Raw genomic sequence first — 20,197 nt, 5'->3', positions numbered from 1 at the left:
CAGCACGGCGTCCCACGCTGCTCTAGGCGCCGTCAGGGAGCCGAGCTGACATCGGGGGCAGAGCCGGCAGTCACTTCCGGGTTTTCGGGGTCCCGCGCATGCGCGGTGCATCCAAGATGGCGGCGCCCACCGGTAATTGCATACCGCTTCCATTCAGACCCCAGAGACGACCTCCTGCACCTGGGGGGAGGCAGGCAGCAAATCAGGGGAGCGCTTGGCATATCTGCTGACCGGAGGAGGGGTTGTATGAAGAACTCTGGATCGTGGTTCCTTGCTTCTGGCCTCATATTGTGAGCATGGAGGACGAGCATGAACAGCAGCCCCAGCTGCTGGAAGAGGTGTCTCCGAAGCCCAAAGGAAAGGAACGCGACAGAAGGAGTAGTGAATCTGGCTGCAAAAGCTCCTCCAGACGGGTCTGGAGCATTAGCCAGGAAGAATCCCCCTCATATTCCGGTATCTTTCTTTGGGCAGCCGCTGGTAAGGCTACTTTCACACTAGCGTCGTTTGCATACGTCGCAATGCGTCGTTTTGGCGAAAAAACGCATCCTGCAAAGTTGGCTGCAGGATGCATTTTTTCCCCATAGACTAACATTAGCAACGCATTGCCATACGTCGTGTGCGTCGTGTTGTGGCGGACCGTCTGCGGACCGTCTGCACCAAAAAACGTTGCTTGTAAAGTTTTTTGGTGCGTTGTGTCCGCCATTTCCGACCGCGCATGCGCGGCCGGAACTCCGCCCCCTGCTCCCCGCAACTCACAATGGGGCAGCGGATGCGTTGTAATAATGCATCTGCTGCCCCCGTTGTGCGGCGCTTCCACAGTATGCATCGGTACGTCGGCCCGACGCACTGCGACGGGCCGAGTACGACGCTAGTGTGAAAGTAGCCTAAGTGATCTTCGTGAAAGTTCACCCAGTGACGTGATTCCCCCTCATATGTTTTATTTTAGGGGAAGAAATGCATCAGTAAGGCGAAACACAGAGAATGCTCCATCTGCGGAGTTCCCTTACCTGATTCGTGCCCTAAAAAACTGTGCCCCCTGTATCCAGCAGATGGTGAGGTCTCAGGAAGGGGGAGGGTGTGAGAGCATTATATCTACATAGATTAGATTGCCTTACTTGCCCCCTCAGGTAGCGGAAGAATCCCTTACTATTGCCGCAAGCCTGAAAGAGATGGTCAGGATGGAAGTCAAGCAATCCATAAAGGGCCGATCTCAAGCGGGAAGTTCTAAATATAAAGCTCCATTGTTCTACGATTCCTCAGCGGATGAGGATAGGGTTGAAGTTTTTTCCGGTTCAGCTGCATCGTCCTCTTCCTCGGACAAAGACACCGCTCGCTACTATCTACCCCTTGAGAGGATAGATAAGTTAGTTAAAGCAGTCAGAGGAACAATGGGCATATCAGAACCCAAACCCCAACTTTCCAAGGAGGAAATTATGTTTAGTGGTTTGGAGCAAAAGAAACGTAGAGTTTTTCCGCTCAATGAAAAAATTCAAGAACTTATTAATAAGGAGTGGAAGAAGCCTGAGAAAAAAGGTTCCTTACCACCAGTGCAGAAACGCAGGTATCCCTTTGATGACCCGGCAGTCATCAATTGGGAAAAAACCCCTAAGTTGGATTCAGCAATAGCCAAAGTGGCAAAACAGTCCTCTCTCCCCTTTGAGGATATGGGAACCCTTAAGGACCCCCTTGACCGGAAGGCGGACACTTTTCTAAAGGGTACCTGGGAAATGGCGGCCGGTTCCTTAAGACCTGCGGTGGCTTCAACCTGTACAGCCAGATCAATGATGGTTTGGCTGGATCAATCAGAGACCCAGTTGAAAGAGGGAGCTTCTAGGGACTCTATTCTTACTGCTTTACCGGTAATTCAGGAGGCGGCTGCCTTCTTGTCGGACGCTTCCATTGACTCTGTTAAAATGGCTGCTAGAGCAGCAGGACTCTCGAATGCGGCTAGGAGAGCCCTGTGGTTAAAATGCTGGCCAGGTGATATACAAGCGAGATCAAAGCTTTGTGCCATTCCGTGCAAAGGAGAATATTTATTTGGTCCCACCTTGGATGAACTCCTAGAGAAAGCAGGAGGCGACAAAAAGAAGTTCCCTAATCTATTTGGGTCCTATCGTCGTCCCTTTAATAAGAAGAGATTTGGTCGGGGAAGAAAGCGTGCCTTTTCACCTGTAAGAGATCAGTCTAGATGGGATGATAGACGTAGAAGAGGTACAGGATATATGTTCCGTCGTTCTTCAAAGGAGAGAAAGAAGGAGGACAAATGACTAGGAATCCCGGTGGGGGGTAGACTATTGCATTTCTGTTCGGAATGGTCAGAGATCACTGTGTTTTGGTACAAAACCCTATTTCTCGGGGTCTCACACTTGAGTTTATCCGTACCCCACGGGATAATTTTAAATTAACTCCCTTACATTCTTCTCCCCTGGAACAATCTGCTTTAGAAGAAGAGGTGTGGTCTTTGTTCTAAAAATGTCCTTATAGAGGTTCCAAAGTCTGATAGAGGAAAGGGATTTTATTCTCCCCTGTTTCTTATTCAGAAGCCTGATAAGAATTTTAGGACCATTAGAAATCTCAGACATCTTAATCGTTACCTGGTTAAACATACCTTTAAGATGGAGTCCATCAACTCAATAATAAAGATGCTGTTAAAAAATTGTTTTATGGTAGTAGTCGATTTAAAAGATGTCTATTATCATGTACCCATTCATGAAGATTTCCAACAATTCCTGAGGGTAGCAGTATTAATGGGGGGAGTAGTGCACCATTTTCAGTACAGAGCACCCTTCAGTATAACTTCTGCCCCTAGGGTATTTACAAAAATAATTGCGGAGGTTATGGCACATTTGCAGGAATCTAATATTCTTATTGTTCCCTACCTTGATGATTTCCTCATAGCGGGGAACTCAGTGGAACACTGTTTGTCTCAATTAGGCTACGTTCACATTTGCGTTGTTGGGCGCAGCGTCAGCGACGCATGCGTCATGCGCCCCTATCTTTAACATGGGGGGCGCATGGACATGCGCCGGTATGCGTTGTACTGCGTCTTACGACGCATGCATCATATAGACGCACAAGACGGGGCAGGGGACGCTACTTGTAGCGTTTTCCCTGCGCCGAAATTCCTGATCTGTAGGATCTTATGACAACGCATACGTCGCAAAACGCTGCGTTGTGTACATGCGTTGTTGGTTGCGTCGCCGACGCTGCGCCCAACAACACAAATGTGAACGTAGCCTTAGAGGTAACTAGAGTTAAATTAGAACACCTGGGCTGGATAATTAATTTTGAAAAATCCCAGTTGCAGCCTCTAAAAATTCAAAAGTTTTGAATCCCTAAAATGGTGGTTGGATAGGGATAATTTGTCAGCAGGAGTTCCCTGGATAATAGATATACCCCGGGTGATAACTACGGATGCTAGCTCCTCAGGGTGGAAGGCTCACATGAGTGACATTGTGGTTCAGGGACAATGGGAACCATACACAACGTCTTCATCCAATCAGAGAGAATTATTGGCAATTGAGTTGGCAGTTAAATAACTCCTCATGTATCTGCAGGGCCACCACATCAGGATCCTCTCGGACAACCAGGTGGCAGTCGCCTATATAAATCATCAAGGTGGAACACGTTCCGAGACTATGATGCAGGTCACAGATCGCCTGTTCCAGATGGCAGAAACAAATTTTCAATCTTTAACTGCTCTCCACATCAGAGGAAAGGAAAATATAAAAGCGGACTTTCTCAGCCGCAATATACTAAGACAAGGGGAATGGTCTCTAAATGGAGACATCTTCAATCAGATTGGGGTCGGCCAGTGGTGGACCTATTTGCTACAAGAGACAACAAAAAAGTAAAAAACTTTTGTTCTCTAAATCCCAGGGAAAATCCGCTGGCAGTGGATGCATTCGTCATAAAATGGGATTTTACTCTGGCTTATGCAGGGGCGGACACAGACTGCAGAGGGCCCCTGTGCAAGAAATCTTCCCGGGCCCCCCCTCCATAGCGCAACAAAGTTATGTAAGCATATAGGTAGGGGTGGGATTCAAATTTTTAACAACAGGTTCTGTGTTTGTGTAGGAAAACCACAGCCATTTTTAAGCCACACCCATTTACACACACCTTTTCCTCTAACATATACAAGTAGGGGCGCAGTTAAACCATACCTCCCAACTTTTGAAGAGGGGAAAGAGGGATAAAGTTTGCAGCGCCTGCAGCGAACCACGGCAAATTTTAAGCCATGCCTCTGAGCACACCCATATCCACGTCCCAACCACAGCCATTTAGCATTGCTGATCGCACTGTTTCATAAACAATAATTATAAACAAAAAATATGGCCACACAGTGCTCCATACTGTATAATGGCCACACATGATGCTCCATACTGTATAATGGCCACACATGATGCTCCATATTGTATAATGGCCACACATGATGCTCCATCTAATATATAATTGCCTAGAATACTACTTCCTGCAGTTTGTGCCAACTTCCTGTCCGGAGCTAATGTCCGGAGATAAGTGACGTCAACAGTGTCCAGTGTCTGATTGGTTGCCGCCTGCTGCGAGCGACCAATCAGAAACGTGCCGTACTGTGACACACTCCGCCCGCCATTTTGGTGTGATTTTTGAATTTTTACCTCACAGCAAGTTTCTACTGCGTGGAGGCGGGCCCAGTGACGTTGCTCTTCAAGCTCCTGCCGAATTTCGTCAAAAAAATGATAATACCATTTACCAAAACTATATATATTTAGTTGTGAAGTGGTTCAGTTACATTTTCACACCAATTTTGAACTTTTGTTTGGTGTTTTCTCCATATACTGCCTATTATTTTTGTTCTTTCTTACTATTATTTATTGTATTATTCTTACATTTGAATAAATAAAGTATATATGGATTCTAGACTCCCGATTCTTAAGGAATCGGGCTGCCATCTAGTATTGTATAATGGCCGCACATGATGCTCCATACTGTTTAATGGCCGCACATGATGCTCCATACTGTATAATGGCCACACATGATGCTCCATACTGTATGATGGCCCTACATGGTACTACATACTGTATGATGGCCACGCATGATACTGCGCACAGTATAATGGCCACGCATAGTTACTCCTACACATGCGGCTCAGCTCCGTACACCTCATACACACACACGGCTCTGCTCCGTACACCTCATACACACATGGCTCCGCTCCGTACACCTCATACATACACACACACACACACACACACACACACACACACACACACACACACACACACACACACACACACACCTCAGCTCCGTACACCTCATACACACACGGCTCTGCTCCGTACACCTCATACACACACATGGCTCAGCTCCATACACCTCATGCGCACAAACACGGCTCAGCTCCGTACACCTCATACACACACGGCTCCGCTCCGTACACCTCACACACACACGGCTCCGCTCTGTACACCTCATACACACACGGCTCCGCTCTGTACACCTCATACACACCCACGGCTCCGCTCTGTACACCTCATACACACACACGGCTCTGCTCCGTACACCTCATACACACAGCTCCGCTCCGTACACCTCATACACACGCACGGCTCCGCTCTGTACACCTCATACACACACGGCTCCGCTCTGAACACCTCATACACACACACGGCTCTGCTCCGTACACCTCGTACACACACACACGGCTCTGCTACATCCACACTATAAACAACTCCGACCCCACACATAAGCTTACCGTCTAGCACCATGACAGAACAGCAGAGTACTGCAATACATGGAGGCCCCTGATCATGTGACTCCTGACTCCTCCCCTACTGTGACCTCATCACAGGTCCTGAGCAAGCTTCTGTGACTCACTGTGACTGAGAGGCCCTCCCCCTCTGTCCTCTCTTCCTGGTCCAGCGTCTGCTACCCGTCACCTCACCGCAGACCACAGCAATGACAGCTGGCTGGACAGCAGCATAATATATGCTAGGAGGTGAGGAGGGGGGCCCGTTTAACTGTCATATCACATGCATGCAGCAGAGCGGGCCCCCCTGCTTCTCCTGTTAGCAGTAATACTGCCGCCGGCTGTCATTCACCTCATTGCTTTGTATGCCCGTCGGGGGCCCCCTCCCGCTCTGGGCCCCTGTGCGGTTGCACAGGTTGAACAGGCGGTATGTCCGCCCATGGGCTTATGCCTTCCCACCATTGAACCTTGTTACCTCTAGTGTTGAGGAAAATCAGAGAAGATCGTGCGAAGGTCATTCTGATTGCTCCTTTCTGGCCCAGGAGAACCTGGTTTGCATTGCTCAGAACAACGTTGGTAGGCGATCCCTGGGTGCTGCCAGACATTCTGAATTTACTTTTCCAGGAGCCAGTATTCCATCCACAAGTGAAGGGTCTCCATTTAACGGCTTGGAGTTTGAGCGGTCATTATTAAAAAATAAAGGCTTCTCCTCTAATTTGGTAGATACTCTTTTAAAAAGTAGAAAGCAGATAACAACAAGAATCTACTCTAGAACCTGGAGAAAGTTCCTGACTTCCTCCGATTTTTAACATCAGTGAAGGAGTACCGATACGCCAAATATTAGAATTTCTGCAGAGGGGGTTAGAGTTAAATCTCTCTACAAGCACACTGAGTACAGGTGTCAGCACTTGGTGCCCTATTCTCGTGAAATATTGCCAATAATTATTGGGTGTCGAGATTCATTAAGGCAGTCGGTAGAGCTAGACCGTTACATAAAAATAAAATGGTACCGTGGGACTTAAATCTAGTCCTTTCTTCTCTAACAAAAGACCCCTTTGAGCCCTTAAATGAAGCCTCAATCAAAATGTTATCTATCAAAACAGCTTTTCTAGTAGCTATAACATTGGCTCGCAGAATAGGAGACCTCCAGGGGCTTTCTAGACTTCCCCCATATATGGAATTTTTACAGGATAGTTATCCTAAAGGTACCGTCACACTAGACGATATCGCTAGCGATCCGTGACGTTGCAGCGTCCTCGCTAGCGATATCGTCCAGTGTGACAGGCAGCAGCGATCAGGCCCCTGCTGTGCTGTCGCTGGTCGGGGAAGAAAGTCCAGAACTTTATTTGGTCGCTGGACTCCCCGTAGACATCGCTGAATCGGCGTGTGTGACACCGATTCAGCGATGTCTTCGCTGGTAACCAGGGTAAACATCGGGTAACTAAGCGCAAGGCCGCGCTTAGTAACCCGATGTTTACCCTGGTTACCATCGTTAAAGTAAAAAAAACAACCGCTACATACTTACCTACCGCTGTCTGTCCTCGGCGCTCTGCTTCTCTGGTCTGGCTGTGAGCACAGCGGCCGGAAAGCAGAGCGGTGACGTCACCGCTCTGCTTTCCGGCCGCTGTGCTCACAGCCAGACCAGAGAAGCAGAGCGCCGAGGACAGACAGCGGTAGGTAAGTATGTAGCGTTTGTTTTTTTACTTTTTAGGATAGTAACCAGGGTAAACATCGGGTTACTAAGCGCGGCCCTGCGCTTAGTAACCCGATGTTTACCCTGGTTACCGGGGACCTCGGGATCGTTGGTCGCTGGAGAGCTGTCTGTGTGACAGCTCTCCAGCGACCAAACAGCGACGCTGCAGCGATCCGGATCGTTGTCGGTATCGCTGCAGCGTCGCTCAGTGTGACGGCACCTTAAGGCCAGACCCAGCCTACTTACCAAAGGTAGCATCGCAGTTTCACAGGAGATAGTTTTACCTTCATTTATCCCTAATCCTTCTAACCCTAAAGAAAATGAACTCCATACATTAGACGTCAGGAGATGCCTTTTACAATATATTTCAGTTACTAATAACTGGAAGAAAGATAATGCACTATTCCTATCCTTTCAAGGTCCTAGGAAGGGGTTTAGAGCGTTAAAATAGACACTAGCTAAATGGATTAGGGAGGCTATCTCTCTGGCTTACACGGCAGGTGGGGTCTGGCTCGGCAGCATCTGATGGCGCATTCCACCCGAGCCATGGCATCATCCTGGGCGGAAAGGTCTGGAGTGTCAGTCGACCAGATATGTAAGGCGGCCACATGGTCATCCCCTTCCACCTTTTTTAAACACGATCGGTTGGACTTGGGGTTCTCCTCAGATCTCACCTTCGGGTTAAGGGTGCTGCAGGCTGTGGTCCCTCCCTAAAAAGGCTTACATCTCTGTAAATCTCTCGTGGTGCTATCATGGGAGTCCGAATAAAGCATTAAGCTACTTACCGGTAGCGGCATTTTTCGGAGGCCCATGATGGCACCCTTAGTTCCCTCCCTATTGACGTGGGAATTGCACTTCCTTTAAGTAAAAAAAAAAAAAAAAAAAAATGGGGTGTCTCATGTGTGATATCTGGATTGTTACTTTATTAAAGATTTTGTATTTAACTATATATAATGTTGTGTTTGCTTGTCATTAACTGCGGTAGTCCTCTTAGGCTCTGTAATACAACTGATACGTGCCACCCTTTTGTATCTGTGGGTTTCCTGTTCCTGAGGGGCGGATCCCCTCTCTCGTGGTGCTGTCATGTGCCTCCGAAAAATGCCGCTACCGGTAAGTAGCTTAATGCTTTTCTTCCAGTGCTAAAAGATTCAAAATTCGTGCAAGGCATTTCAATCAAATCACAGCAAAGGCACTTCCTACTGCCACAATTGTAGGAACCCACTAATAAGTTAGAGGATCTATCCCCACCTAAAACAGGCGTTTAAGTAGGTTTTAATCTACCAAATGATTTTTTAGGGTCATATTCTGATGATAAATGATGTTCGGTTTATCGGGTAGACCATTATACAGAATAGGGTCATCTTTAATAATCGGCCAATATTTGATAACTTTATTACTAATTTTAGACATTTTTTTTAGTAAGAGATTGTTTATAGGTGGTGATGAAGTTATATTTTAGCCTATTCGTAAGCCCAGGATCATTAGGTTCAGTATTTTTGGGGGTAATTCTTCTCCTGGAAGCTACTCTTTAGTATTTTCGCTTCTTTTTCAAAATGTTTACCATAGGTACAATTCATTTTTTATTTTTCTATACTGTCCACATGGAATATTATGCATCCGTTTATGGCTGTGACCACTAGAAAACGCCCAAGTAGCTATTAAGGGCTACAATTTTTATATGTGTATTGGTAACAATCCTACACGGCGTACTCTTAAAAAGAGTGAGATCAAGATAGCTGATTTCCATCTCTGAGAAAAAATATGAATAATTCTATCCACCCAAGTGTTCCGATTGAGCTTGTGAGCAAACCTTTCCGCCTCCAAACGAGTTCCAGTCCAGATAGAAATTACATCATCAATGTAACGCCTCTAAAAATGTACATGTCCCATCGGCAGGAGGGACTGAGCCATGTGCATGGATTTGAAACATCCCATGAAAAGATTCGCATAATTTGGGGTGAATGGAGTATCCATCGCATAGCCCTTCAAATGCCTATAGGGCATACCCTCGAAGGTAAAAGTATTCTGCTCCAATATAAATAAAATACTCTGTAGGATAAAGTGAGTTTGTGAATTTAGGTAGGAAGGTGTCACGTTTAAGGTAATATTCTGTGTATTGTTTTTATTTTAATAGTGTGATATGGAATATTGTGGATAAAACTGGTTAACATATGTTTAATCTAGAAACCTGACTTAATAATAGAATGCGGTAACCAGTTTTGTTGTAGCCATGATTCAGATTAGAAGTTCCACTTATCTAGGTTAGTTACCGTATATACTCGAGTATAAGCCGAGATTTTCAGCCCATTTTTTGGGGCTGAAAGTCCCCCTCTCAGCTTATACTCGAGTCATAACCAGGGGTCGGCAGGGGAGGGGGAGCGGGGGCTGTCTATTTATACTCACCTGCTTTTGGTGCGGTCCCTGCACTTCTTTTCCCCTTCGCTGACAGCTTCTTCCTGTAGTGAGCGGTCACATGGTACCGCTCATTACAGTAATGAATATGCGGCTCCACCTCCCATAGAGGTGGAGCCGCATATTCATTACTGTAATGAGCGGTAACTGTGACCGCTCAGTACAGGAAGAAGCAGCAGTGCCAGGGAAAAGACGTGCAGGGACTGCACCAAAAGCAGGTGAGGGGAGCGCTGCGCGATATTCACCTGCTCCTCGTTCCGGCGCTGCTCCATCTTCACCGTCTTGTGCAGTGACGCTCAGGTCAGAGGGCGCGGTGACGTGGTTAGTGCGCACCCTCTGCTGAACGTCAGTGTAGGAGACGCTGAAGACGGAGCGGCGGCGGAACGAGGAGCAGGTGAATATTGAAAGTGCCAGGGGCCTGAGCGACGGAGAGGTGACCATGTGATTTTTTTTTTTTTTTGTTTTTTATCGCCGCAACAGCAAATGGGGCAAGTGTCTGTATGGAGCATCTATGGGGCCATAACGTTTGTGCAGCATTATTTGGGTCCATAACGTTTGTGCAGCACTGTATGGGGCCATAACGTTTGTGCAACACTGTATGGGGCCATAACGTTTGTGCAACACTGTATGGGGCCATAACGTTTGTGCAGCACTATATGGGGCCATAACGTTTGTGCAGCACTATATGGGGCCATAACGTTTGTGCAGCACTATATGGGGCCATAACGTTTGTGCAGCACTGTATGGGGCAAGTGTCTGTATGGGGCCATAACGTTTGTGCAGCACTATATGGGGCAAGTGTCTGTATGGGGCCATAACGTTTGTGCAGCACTATATGGGGCAAATATCTTTATGGAGCATCTTATGGGGCCATAATCTACATTTGTGCAGCATTATATTGGGCAAATGTGTCTATGAAGCATCTTATGGGGCCATTATTAACCTTTATGCAGGATTATATGGGGCATATTTTAATATGTAGCATACTATGGGGCCCATCATAAACTTTATGGAGCATTATATGGGGCTCCTGATTCAATCTGGATATTCAAAAACACTTAACCTACTGATGTCTCAATTAATTTTACTTTTATTGGTATCTATTTTTACTTTTGACATTTACAGGTAGCTGCGGCATTTCCCACCCTAGGCTTATAATCGAGTCATTAAGTTTTCCCAGTTTTTTGTGGCAAAATTAGGGGGGTCGGCTTATACTCGGGTCGGCTTATTCATCTGGTTGTAAAGTCACATATTTCCATTAATCAGTGTGCTATGGTAAAGGTCTTCCTAATGTAATGTATCATGTTCCCCCACAGCAGGCCCAGGCCCAGGAAGTGGCGGCTTTGTCCTCCTCAAAGAAAAAACAGAAGTTTGTTAACCTGTACACTAAAGAAGGACAGGATCGCTTGGCTGTGCTGATCCCGGGCCGTTACCCATGTGAATGTCTGGCCCAAAAGCATAAGCTTATTAACAACTGCATTACTTGTGGACGTATTGTGTGCGAACAAGAGGGATCGGGACCATGTTTGTTTTGCGGCAACCTAGTAAGACTCTTCATTTTTTTCTGAAATGTAAAAAAAAAAGTTTGAAAACTAAATGCTCAGCATTTATTTATGTTCTTGTTTTAATATCGGATGTTCTTAGGTGTGTACAAAAGAAGAAGCTGATATTCTAGTAAGAGACTCCAATAAAAGTCAGAAATTACGAAAGAAGCTCTTGGGCGGTAAGCTAGATATATGGCAATATTTTAATTAATTCTTGAAGGGGGGGGGGGGAAATTGTAAAGGCTTTGAGTTTTTGTTCCATTTCAGGTTGGTCTACATGAACAAGAGACAAACCATCGTGATTTTATTTATCAAAATATACAGTTGTCCTTTCTATTACCGCATGATATGGACATTTCTACAATACTAGGCTAAAAGTACATGACTGCTCAGTTATATGTGAGCTATATGGTGGCCCGATTCTTACGCATCGGGTATTCTAGAATATGTATAGTAGTATATAGCACAGCCCACGCAGTATATAACGCAGCCCACGCAGTTTATAACACAGCCCACGTAGTATATTGCCCAGCCACGTAGTATCTTGCCCAGCCACGTAGTATATAGCACAGCCCATGTAGTATATTGCACAGCCACTTAGTATATAGCACAGAGACGTAGTATATAACATAGGCCACATAGTATATAGCACAGGCCACGCAGCATATAGCACAGCCCACGCAGTATATAACGCAGCCCACGCAGTTTATAACACAGCCCACGTAGTATATTGCCCAGCCACGTAGTATCTTGCCCAGCCACGTAGTATATAGCACAGCCCATGTAGTATATTGCACAGCCACTTAGTATATAGCACAGAGACGTAGTATATAACATAGGCCACATAGTATATAGCACAGGCCACGCAGCATATAGCACAGGCCACGCAGCATATAGCACAGGCCACGTAGTATATAGCAATGTGGGCAACATATCCCTGTTAAAAAAAATAAAAATAATTAACCCCTTAATGACCGCCGATATGCCTTTTAACGGCGGCAGTTTAGGGTACTTAAACCACAGCGCGGTTAATTAACGGGGCTGTGGAAAAAGTGAATAGCGCCCCCCAGAGTCAGATTTTCTCTGGGGTCTCGGTTGCTGGGGGTAGCCGAGACCCCAGATAACATGATTCGGGGTTTTTTTACCGACCCCCGGGTTGCGATCGCCGGTAATTAACAGTTTACCGGCGGTCGCAAAAAAACACCAAAAAACGCTATTTCCCATTTAATTTCTCTGTCCTCCGATGTGATCGCACATCAGAGGACAGAGAAATGGGGTCCCCGATAGCCCCCCGATACTCACCTGTCTCCCCCAGTGCTCCTCGTGGCCCCCGATGGGTGCCGCCATCTTCCAGCAAAAAAATAGCGGGCGCATGCGCAGTGTGCCCGCCGGCCGGCACCCGGAAGATCTTTGGGGTCTCGGCTGCCAGGGGTAGCTGAGACCCCAAAGAACATGATCGGGGTCGGTTTTTACCGACCCCTGTTTTGCGATCGCCGGTAATTAACTGTTTAAAAAAAAAAAAAGCGATCTGTCATTCTCTGTCCTCTGATGTGATCGCACATCAGAGGACAGAGAAATAGTGGGATTCGGGGACCCTGTTATACTTACCGGTGTCCCTGGATCCTCCTGTGTCCCTTCCTGCCTGCCGGCTTCTTCATCGGGAAAGAAAATGGCGGCTGCATGCGCAGTGCGCCTACCATAACCTACCGGCCAGCAGCTAGAGGAGTTGGGGCTAAAATTAGGGTTAGGGTTGGGGCTAAATTTAGGGCTAGGGTTAGGCTTCTTTCACACTTGCGTCGGTACGGGGCCTTCCAATAAGTCGGCCCAATGCACGTTGTGAAAGTTGTGGGCAGCGGATGCATTTTTTCAACGCAACCGCTGCCCAGTCTATGTCCTGGGGAGAAGAGGGCAGAGTTACGGCCACGCATGCGCGGTCGGAAATGGCGGACACGACGTACAAAAAAAAGGTTACATTGAACTTTTTTTTTGTGACGACGGTCCGCCAAAACACAATGGATCCAGTGCACGACGGATGCGACGTGTGGCCATCTGCCGGCAATATAAGTCTATGGGCAAAAAAGGCATCCTGCGGGCACATTTGCAGGATCCGTTTTTTGTCCAAAACGACGGATTGCGACGGATGCCACACGATGCAAGTGTGAAAGTATCCTTAGGGTTAGGGTTGGGGCTAAATTTAGGGTTAGGGCTAGGGTTGGGGCTAAAGTTAGGGTTAGGGCTAATCCCAACCCTAACCTTTACCCTAATCCCAAACCTAACCCTAATACCAACCCTAATCCAAACCCTAACCCTAATCCCAACTCTAACCCTATCTTTAGCCGCAACCCTAGCCCTAACTTTAGCCCCAACCCTAGCCCTAACTTTAGCCCCAACCCTAGGTGTATTGGGATTAGGGTTAGGTTTGAGGTTGGGGTTGAGATTAGGATTAGGGGTGTGTTGGTTTAGGGTTTTGATTAGGGTTTTGGTTAGGGTTGTGATTATGGTTTTTTTGGGGTTAGGGTTGGGATTAGGGTTAGGGGTGTGTTGGGGTTGGAGTTAGAATTGGGGGGTTTCCACTGTTTAGGTACATCAGGGGTCTCCAAACACAACAGCCAATTTTGCGCTCAAAAAGTCAAATGGTGCTCCCTCCCTTCTGAGCTCTGCCGTGTGCCCAAACAGTGGTTTACCCCCACATATGGGGCATTAGCGTACTCTGGATAATTTGGACAACAACTTTTGGGGTCCAATTTCTCTTGTTGCCCTTGTGAAAATAAAAACTTGGGGGCTAAAAAATCTTTTTTTGTGGAAAAAAAAATTATATTTTTTGTTTTCACGATTCTGCATTTTAAACTTCTGTGAAGCTCTTGGGGGTTCAAAGTGCTCACCACACATCTAGATAAGTTCCTTAAGGGGTCTAGTTTCCAAAATGGTGTCACTTATGTGGAGTTTCCACTGTTTAGGCACATCAGGGGCTCTCTAAACGTAACATGGCATCCAATCTCAATTCCAGCCAATTCTGCATTGAAAAAGTCAATCGGCGCTCCTTCACTTCCAAGCTCTGCGGTGCGCCCCGATGTGCGCCCAAACAGTGGTTTACCCCCACATATGGGGTATCGGCGTATTCAGGAGAAATTGCACAACAAAATTTATGGTTAAATTTCTGTTTTTACACTTGTGAAAAAAAAAAAATGGCTCTGAAGTAAAATATTTGCAAATAAAGTTTAAATGTTCATTTTTTTCCTTCCACATTGTTTCAGTTCCTGTGAAGCACGTAAAGGGTTAATAAACTTCTTGAATGTGGTTTTGAGCACCTTGAGGGGTGCAGTTTTTTAGAATGGTGTCACACTTCATTATTTTCTATCATATAGACCCCTCAAAATGACTTCAAATGTGATGTGGTCCCTAAAAAAAATGGTGTTGTAAAAATGAGAAATTGCTAGTCAACTTTTAACCCTTATAACTCCCTAACAAAAAAAATTTGTTTCCAAAATTGTGCTGATGTAAAGTGGACATGTGGGAAATGTTATTTATTAACTATTTTTCGTGACATATCTCTCTGATTTAAGGGCATAAAAATACAAAGTTTGAAAATTGCAAAATGTTAAAAAATTTCACCATATTTCCATTTTTTTCATAAATAATCGCAAGTAATATCGAAGAAATGTTACCACTAACATGAAGTACAATATGTCACGAAAAAACAAGCTCTGAATTAGCGGGAACTGTTAAAGCGTTCCAGAGTTATAACCTCATAAAGTGACAGTGGTCAGAATTGTAAAAATTGGCTCGGTCATTAAGTACCAAATTGGCTGTCACTAAGGGGTTAAAATAAAAAAAAGTTATATACTCACCTTCTGTCAGCCCCGGATCCAGCCCAGGCATTAGCGATGCTCCTCGTGATGCTCCGGTCCCAAGAATGCATTGCGGCAATAACACATGATGTAGCAGTCTCGCGAGACCGCTATGTCATCATCTCGCGAGACTGCTACGTGATCTCCAGTCATTACCGCAATGGATTCTTGGGACCGGAGCGTCTCAAGGAGCTGGAAAGGTGCCGGAAGGTGAGAATATAATGATTTTTCCAGGACGTCCTCCTGACAGCACCCTGGAGGACGTCCTCCTCCCCTTGCTGGGACAGGAAACACACGAGTTTAAAAGGTCAAGTCCCACCCACAGACCTCAGTGTTTTTCCTGTCCCTCCAAGGAAGGGACGCACGAGTGAGAAGCTGCGCAGGACTTACCGGAGCTCAGGGGGATCGTGCGGCTTGCCAATACCCTTCCCCCTGTCAAGAGGCTCAGGGCAGAAACCCTCCGGTGGGGGGTCCCTCTGCTCCAAAGACCAGGAGTGGGACGAGGCTCCTGGTGGCAGCCGCTCCTCCCGGTGGGAGGCTCTCGGCTGCGGACGCTATCCACGCGGTGTGCGGCCATCCTGGGCAGCGTGGTATCCAGAATGGCGTCTCCAGGCAGGAAGTCGTCAGAACGCGTCACTTCCGGTCCGTCGGCATTTCGTTACCGCTACTTCCGGTAACGCTGTATGCGCGGGGGAAAGCGTGCAGTGAATTGCACAGCGGCAGAAGTGCTCCTGATCTGGCGCTGAGAGCTGCGGGGACCTGCTACCCTCATCATGGAAGCAAGCACTCCAACCGAGGAGGGGGTAAGTGCGCATGGCGCAAGTTCCCCTATCTATATGCAGAAGCAGGCTCACCCCAGTGCTTATCCCTTCTTATGTCATTTAAGGATAAGGGAAACCCCGCGGGTCCTCCTGTTCAGATTAAGAAATCCGGCAAGGCATCTGGGAAATCCTTTAGATGTCCCCTTTGTAATATGAAGCTCCCGGACTCCCATGGGAAATCCTTATGCGGGGACTGCACAGCTAAGGTCGTAAGGGACGAGCAACCCACACTGCTGGCTGAAATGAGATCCCTTATACGTGAAGAAGTACAAGCTTCTTTGTCCACCATGGTGCAGAAATCCAGTCCTATCCCCAGCCGTAAGCGGGCCAGACGGGAGCAGGATTTAAGAGAACAGGAGGTTACTTCTGAGGACAAGTCTAACTCAGAGGACTTTGTCTCAGAGGAAGAGGGAGAGCTTCCGTCAGGAAGCCAAGATTATCAAAGAAAATACCTCTTCCAGGCAGAAGACACAAATGATCTGGTGCAGGCAGTGCGATGCACCATGCAAATAGAGGAGACATCTAAACCACAGTCCAGGCAGGACTTGATGTTTGGGGGACTTATGTCACGTCAGCAGACAGTATTTCCGGTTAGCGAGCACATTAAGGCCATGATTCTGGAAGAATGGAAGGAGGCAGAACGCCGGCTGGTGTTATCCAAGGACTTTAAAGCTCGTCTACCTTATGAGCCTGAAGACATAAAATTATGGGACGAAGTTCCTAAAATAGACGTTCCTGTGGCAAAGGTGGCTAAGAAAACGGCCATACCTTTTGAGGACTCATCAAACCTACGCGATCCTATGGATAGGAAGGCTGACATATTGTTAAAAAGAGCCTGGGAATCTTCTGCGGCTCTAATAAAAACTAATATAGCGGCTACTTCGGTAGCTCGGTCTATGTACCTATGGATGGGTCAATTGGAGGAGCACCTATCCAATAAGACCCCGAGATCCGAAATCATAAATTCTCTTCCTATAATAAAATCTGCCACGGCTTATCTGTCTGATATGACTGCTGAGTCAGTCAGATTTTCGGCCAGATGCAGTTCCTTATCTAACGCGGCTAGGAGGGCGGTCTGGCTAAGGTCCTGGTCAGGGGATAATGCCTCTAAATCAAAATTATGTTCAATTCCCTTCTCAGGTGAAAGGGTTTTTGGACCCTCACTGGATACTATTCTGGAGTCAGCCTCCGACAAAAAGAAGGGGTTTCCAGAGGAGAAATCTAAGAAGCCCCAGTCCTTTCGGAGAGGATTCCCCTTCAGAAGGCAGTCTGAGTTTAGAGGAGGCAGATCCAATAGAGGATCTTATTGGGGGCTCCCGTAGCCAGGGCTATAGAAACAGAGGTTTCTTCTTCAGCCCTTCCTCAAAATCTAAATCGCAATGACGCCAGTCTTATAGGGGGTCGGCTCCGCCAATTTTCGCACAATTGGGCCCGGATCACCCAAAATCAGTGGGTCCTTCGGACCATCTCAGAAGGCTACAATATCGAGCTCTACTCCCCCCCACCAGACAGATTCATCAGTCCTACGGTAGTACCGCGAGACTCTCCTATGTTGATAGACCTAATGGAGATGCTCTCCTCAGAGGTCATAATTCCGGTACCATCCCTGGAAATAGGCCTGGGGCATTACTCCTCCCTTTTTTCCATAATGAAACCGTCCGGAGAATCTCGCACTATAATAAATCTGAAACCTCTGAATGCCTGGGTCAGGTACAAGAGGTTTCGTATGGAATCCATCCGTTCGGCAATACTCCTAATAGATCAGAATGCTGTGATGTGCACTCTAGATCTAAAGAGTGCCTATTATCAGGTTCCCGTCCACCCTTCTTCTCAGAGGCTTCTGACGTTTGCGGTAGTTCTGCCGTCCGGGACCTGTCACTTCCAGTTTCAGTGCCTTCCATTTGGTCTTGCCTCAGCACCTCGTATCTTCACAAAGCTGGTGTCGGAGATTGTCGCTTTCCTAAGAAATCAGGGGATCAGAATAATCCCTTATCTAGACGACTTTCTTCTGGTGGCAAGAACGCCAGAAATTCTATCAGACCACAGGAACCGAACTATTTCGGTGATGGAAGAACTTGGTTGGGTCATAAATTGGCGAAAATCCGATTTAACTCCAGAGTGCAGGAAGACTTTTCTGGGAGTATGTCTGGATTCAATGAACAGAATATCCCTCTTACCCGAGTGCAAGCTGATTGCAATACAGTCTCAGATTCGGCTCCTGTTGGAACACAGGGTGACAACAAGGACGGCCATGCGAGTCCTCGGCCTAATGACGGCCTGTATTCCGTGCGTAAGATGAGCTCAGTTCCATTCAAGACCACTGCAGAAATGGATTCTTTCCAGATGGGACAGGAGTCTGTCTTCTCTGGACAGTACTTTAGATCTATCACATCGTGTAAGAAGGTCTCTCCTCTGGTGGACAGAGCCAGAGAAGTTAAGAAAAGGAGTGTTATGGTCCGCAGATCCCTACGTAGTAGTTACTACAGATGCCAGCGCTTGGGGCTGGGGAGCTCACCTAGAAGACAGGATCCTTCAGGGGAGATGGCCGGAAGACGTCATCCACAGCTCCTCCAACTTCAAGGAACTATACGCTGTCTGGGAAGCCTTGAGAAGGAACCGACACATCCTGGAGAATCGTCATGTCAGGATAATGTCCGACAATGTGACGACAGTCTCTTTCCTGAAACATCAAGGAGGTGCGAAACACCATGCACTTCAGGAACTGACAGAGAAGATATTTCGTTGGGCAGAAAGATCGGTTCTTTCTATCTCAGCAGTCCACCTGGAGGGCTCCCAGAATGTTATAGCGGACTATCTCCGCAGAAGAAAGGTGTCTGCAACAGAGTGGGAACTCAACCAGGACGTCTTCCAGGACTTATGTCTTCGCTGGGGAACCCCCTGTATAGACCTATTCGCAAGCAGGAGAAATTCAAAGGTCTCAAAATTCTTCTCTCTGAACCCGCGGGATCTTCCGGAAGGGATAGACGCTCTGAGCCAGGACTGGACGGAACCTCTCTCGTATGCATTTCCCCCTCTGGCGTTAGTTCCGGCGGTTCTCAGAAAGATCAAGGAGGATCGAGCTCTCGTCATATTGATCGTTCCATACTGGCCAAGAAGGAGTTGGTTTTCCCTTCTACTAGAGCTAGCAATCGAGAATCCAGTAGAGCTCCCTCTCAGAGCGGACGTAATCCACCAGGATCCGGTATTCCACCCAAACCCAGAGAAGCTTCATCTCTCGGCATGGATCCTGAAGGGTCCATCTTGAAGGCAAAGGGTCTATCGAGCCAAGTAATATCTACTATGAAGTCTAGTAGGAAGCCTGTTACGTCAGCAATTTACTTGAAAATTTGGAGACGGTTCTGTCTGGAGGGTGGCAGGTCTGAGGTTACGGCAGGCACTCCCGACTTACCCAGAATTTTAGATTTCTTGCAGGCTGGGTTTGACAAAGGTCTTTAACCAAGCACATTAAAGGTGCAGATCTCGGCACTTAGTTCTTTCCTTGACTATCCCCTAGCGTCACACCCGTGGATAGTTAGATTCATCAGAGCCACCCAGAGGTTGCGCCCCACTATCAGACAGATGTCACCTTCTTGGGACCTTAATCTGGTCCTCAGATTTCTCTGCAAAGACCTCTATGCGTCAGTGGATAATATGCCCATTTCCATTCTTACACGTAGAACGGCATTTCTTGTGGCAGTGACTACAGCTAAAAGAGTGGGGGAAATTCAGGCCCTGTGTACTAGGGACGCATACCTACAAATTAGAGAGGATTGTATAATTCTTAAACTCGACCCCTCTTTTATTCCAAAAGTAGGAACTAAAAATAGAAACCAAGAGATCGTGTTACCATCTTTCTGCAATAACCCTGCTAATGCTAAAGAAAGGGCCCTTCATTCGCTGGATGTCAGGCAGGCAGTTCTAGACTACCTGGCAGCCACCAACGCTTGGCGCATTGACCCAAACCTATTCATTTTATATGGGGGCAAGAATAGGGGTAAAAAAGCCTCTAAGGCCTCTCTTGCACGGTGGATCACGTCGGTAATCTCTGAGGCCTATCAATCTGAAGGGCTCTCTCCTCCGGAGGGTCTCCATGTACATTCGACTAGAGGGATAGCTACTTCCTGGGCTGAAAGGGCAGGCGCCTCTCTAGA

General features: G+C 47.1%; 1 protein-coding gene across 4 annotated transcripts in view; it reads left to right on the top strand.

The window, feature by feature from the left end:
- TRIP4 (thyroid hormone receptor interactor 4) overlaps nucleotides 1-20,197 on the top strand; it is a 76,786-nt gene that overhangs the window by 13,113 nt on the left and 43,476 nt on the right. For 2 of the 4 annotated variants that reach the window (XM_069765730.1, XM_069765728.1), the window contains exons 4-5: nucleotides 11,150-11,377; nucleotides 11,478-11,556. In XM_069765730.1, coding sequence (XP_069621831.1) covers nucleotides 11,150-11,377; nucleotides 11,478-11,556 — 307 coding nt within the window. Of the gene's footprint in view, nucleotides 1-8,405; nucleotides 8,532-11,149; nucleotides 11,378-11,477; nucleotides 11,557-20,197 lie in introns of those variants that run through there. The other 2 variants (XM_069765731.1, XM_069765729.1) reach the window with 2 other exon arrangements.

Source organism: Ranitomeya imitator, chromosome 4 (genome assembly GCF_032444005.1).
Source record: "Ranitomeya imitator isolate aRanImi1 chromosome 4, aRanImi1.pri, whole genome shotgun sequence".
Taxonomy (NCBI): Eukaryota; Metazoa; Chordata; class Amphibia; order Anura; family Dendrobatidae; genus Ranitomeya; species Ranitomeya imitator.
This window is presented reverse-complemented; position numbering and strand designations above follow the sequence as displayed.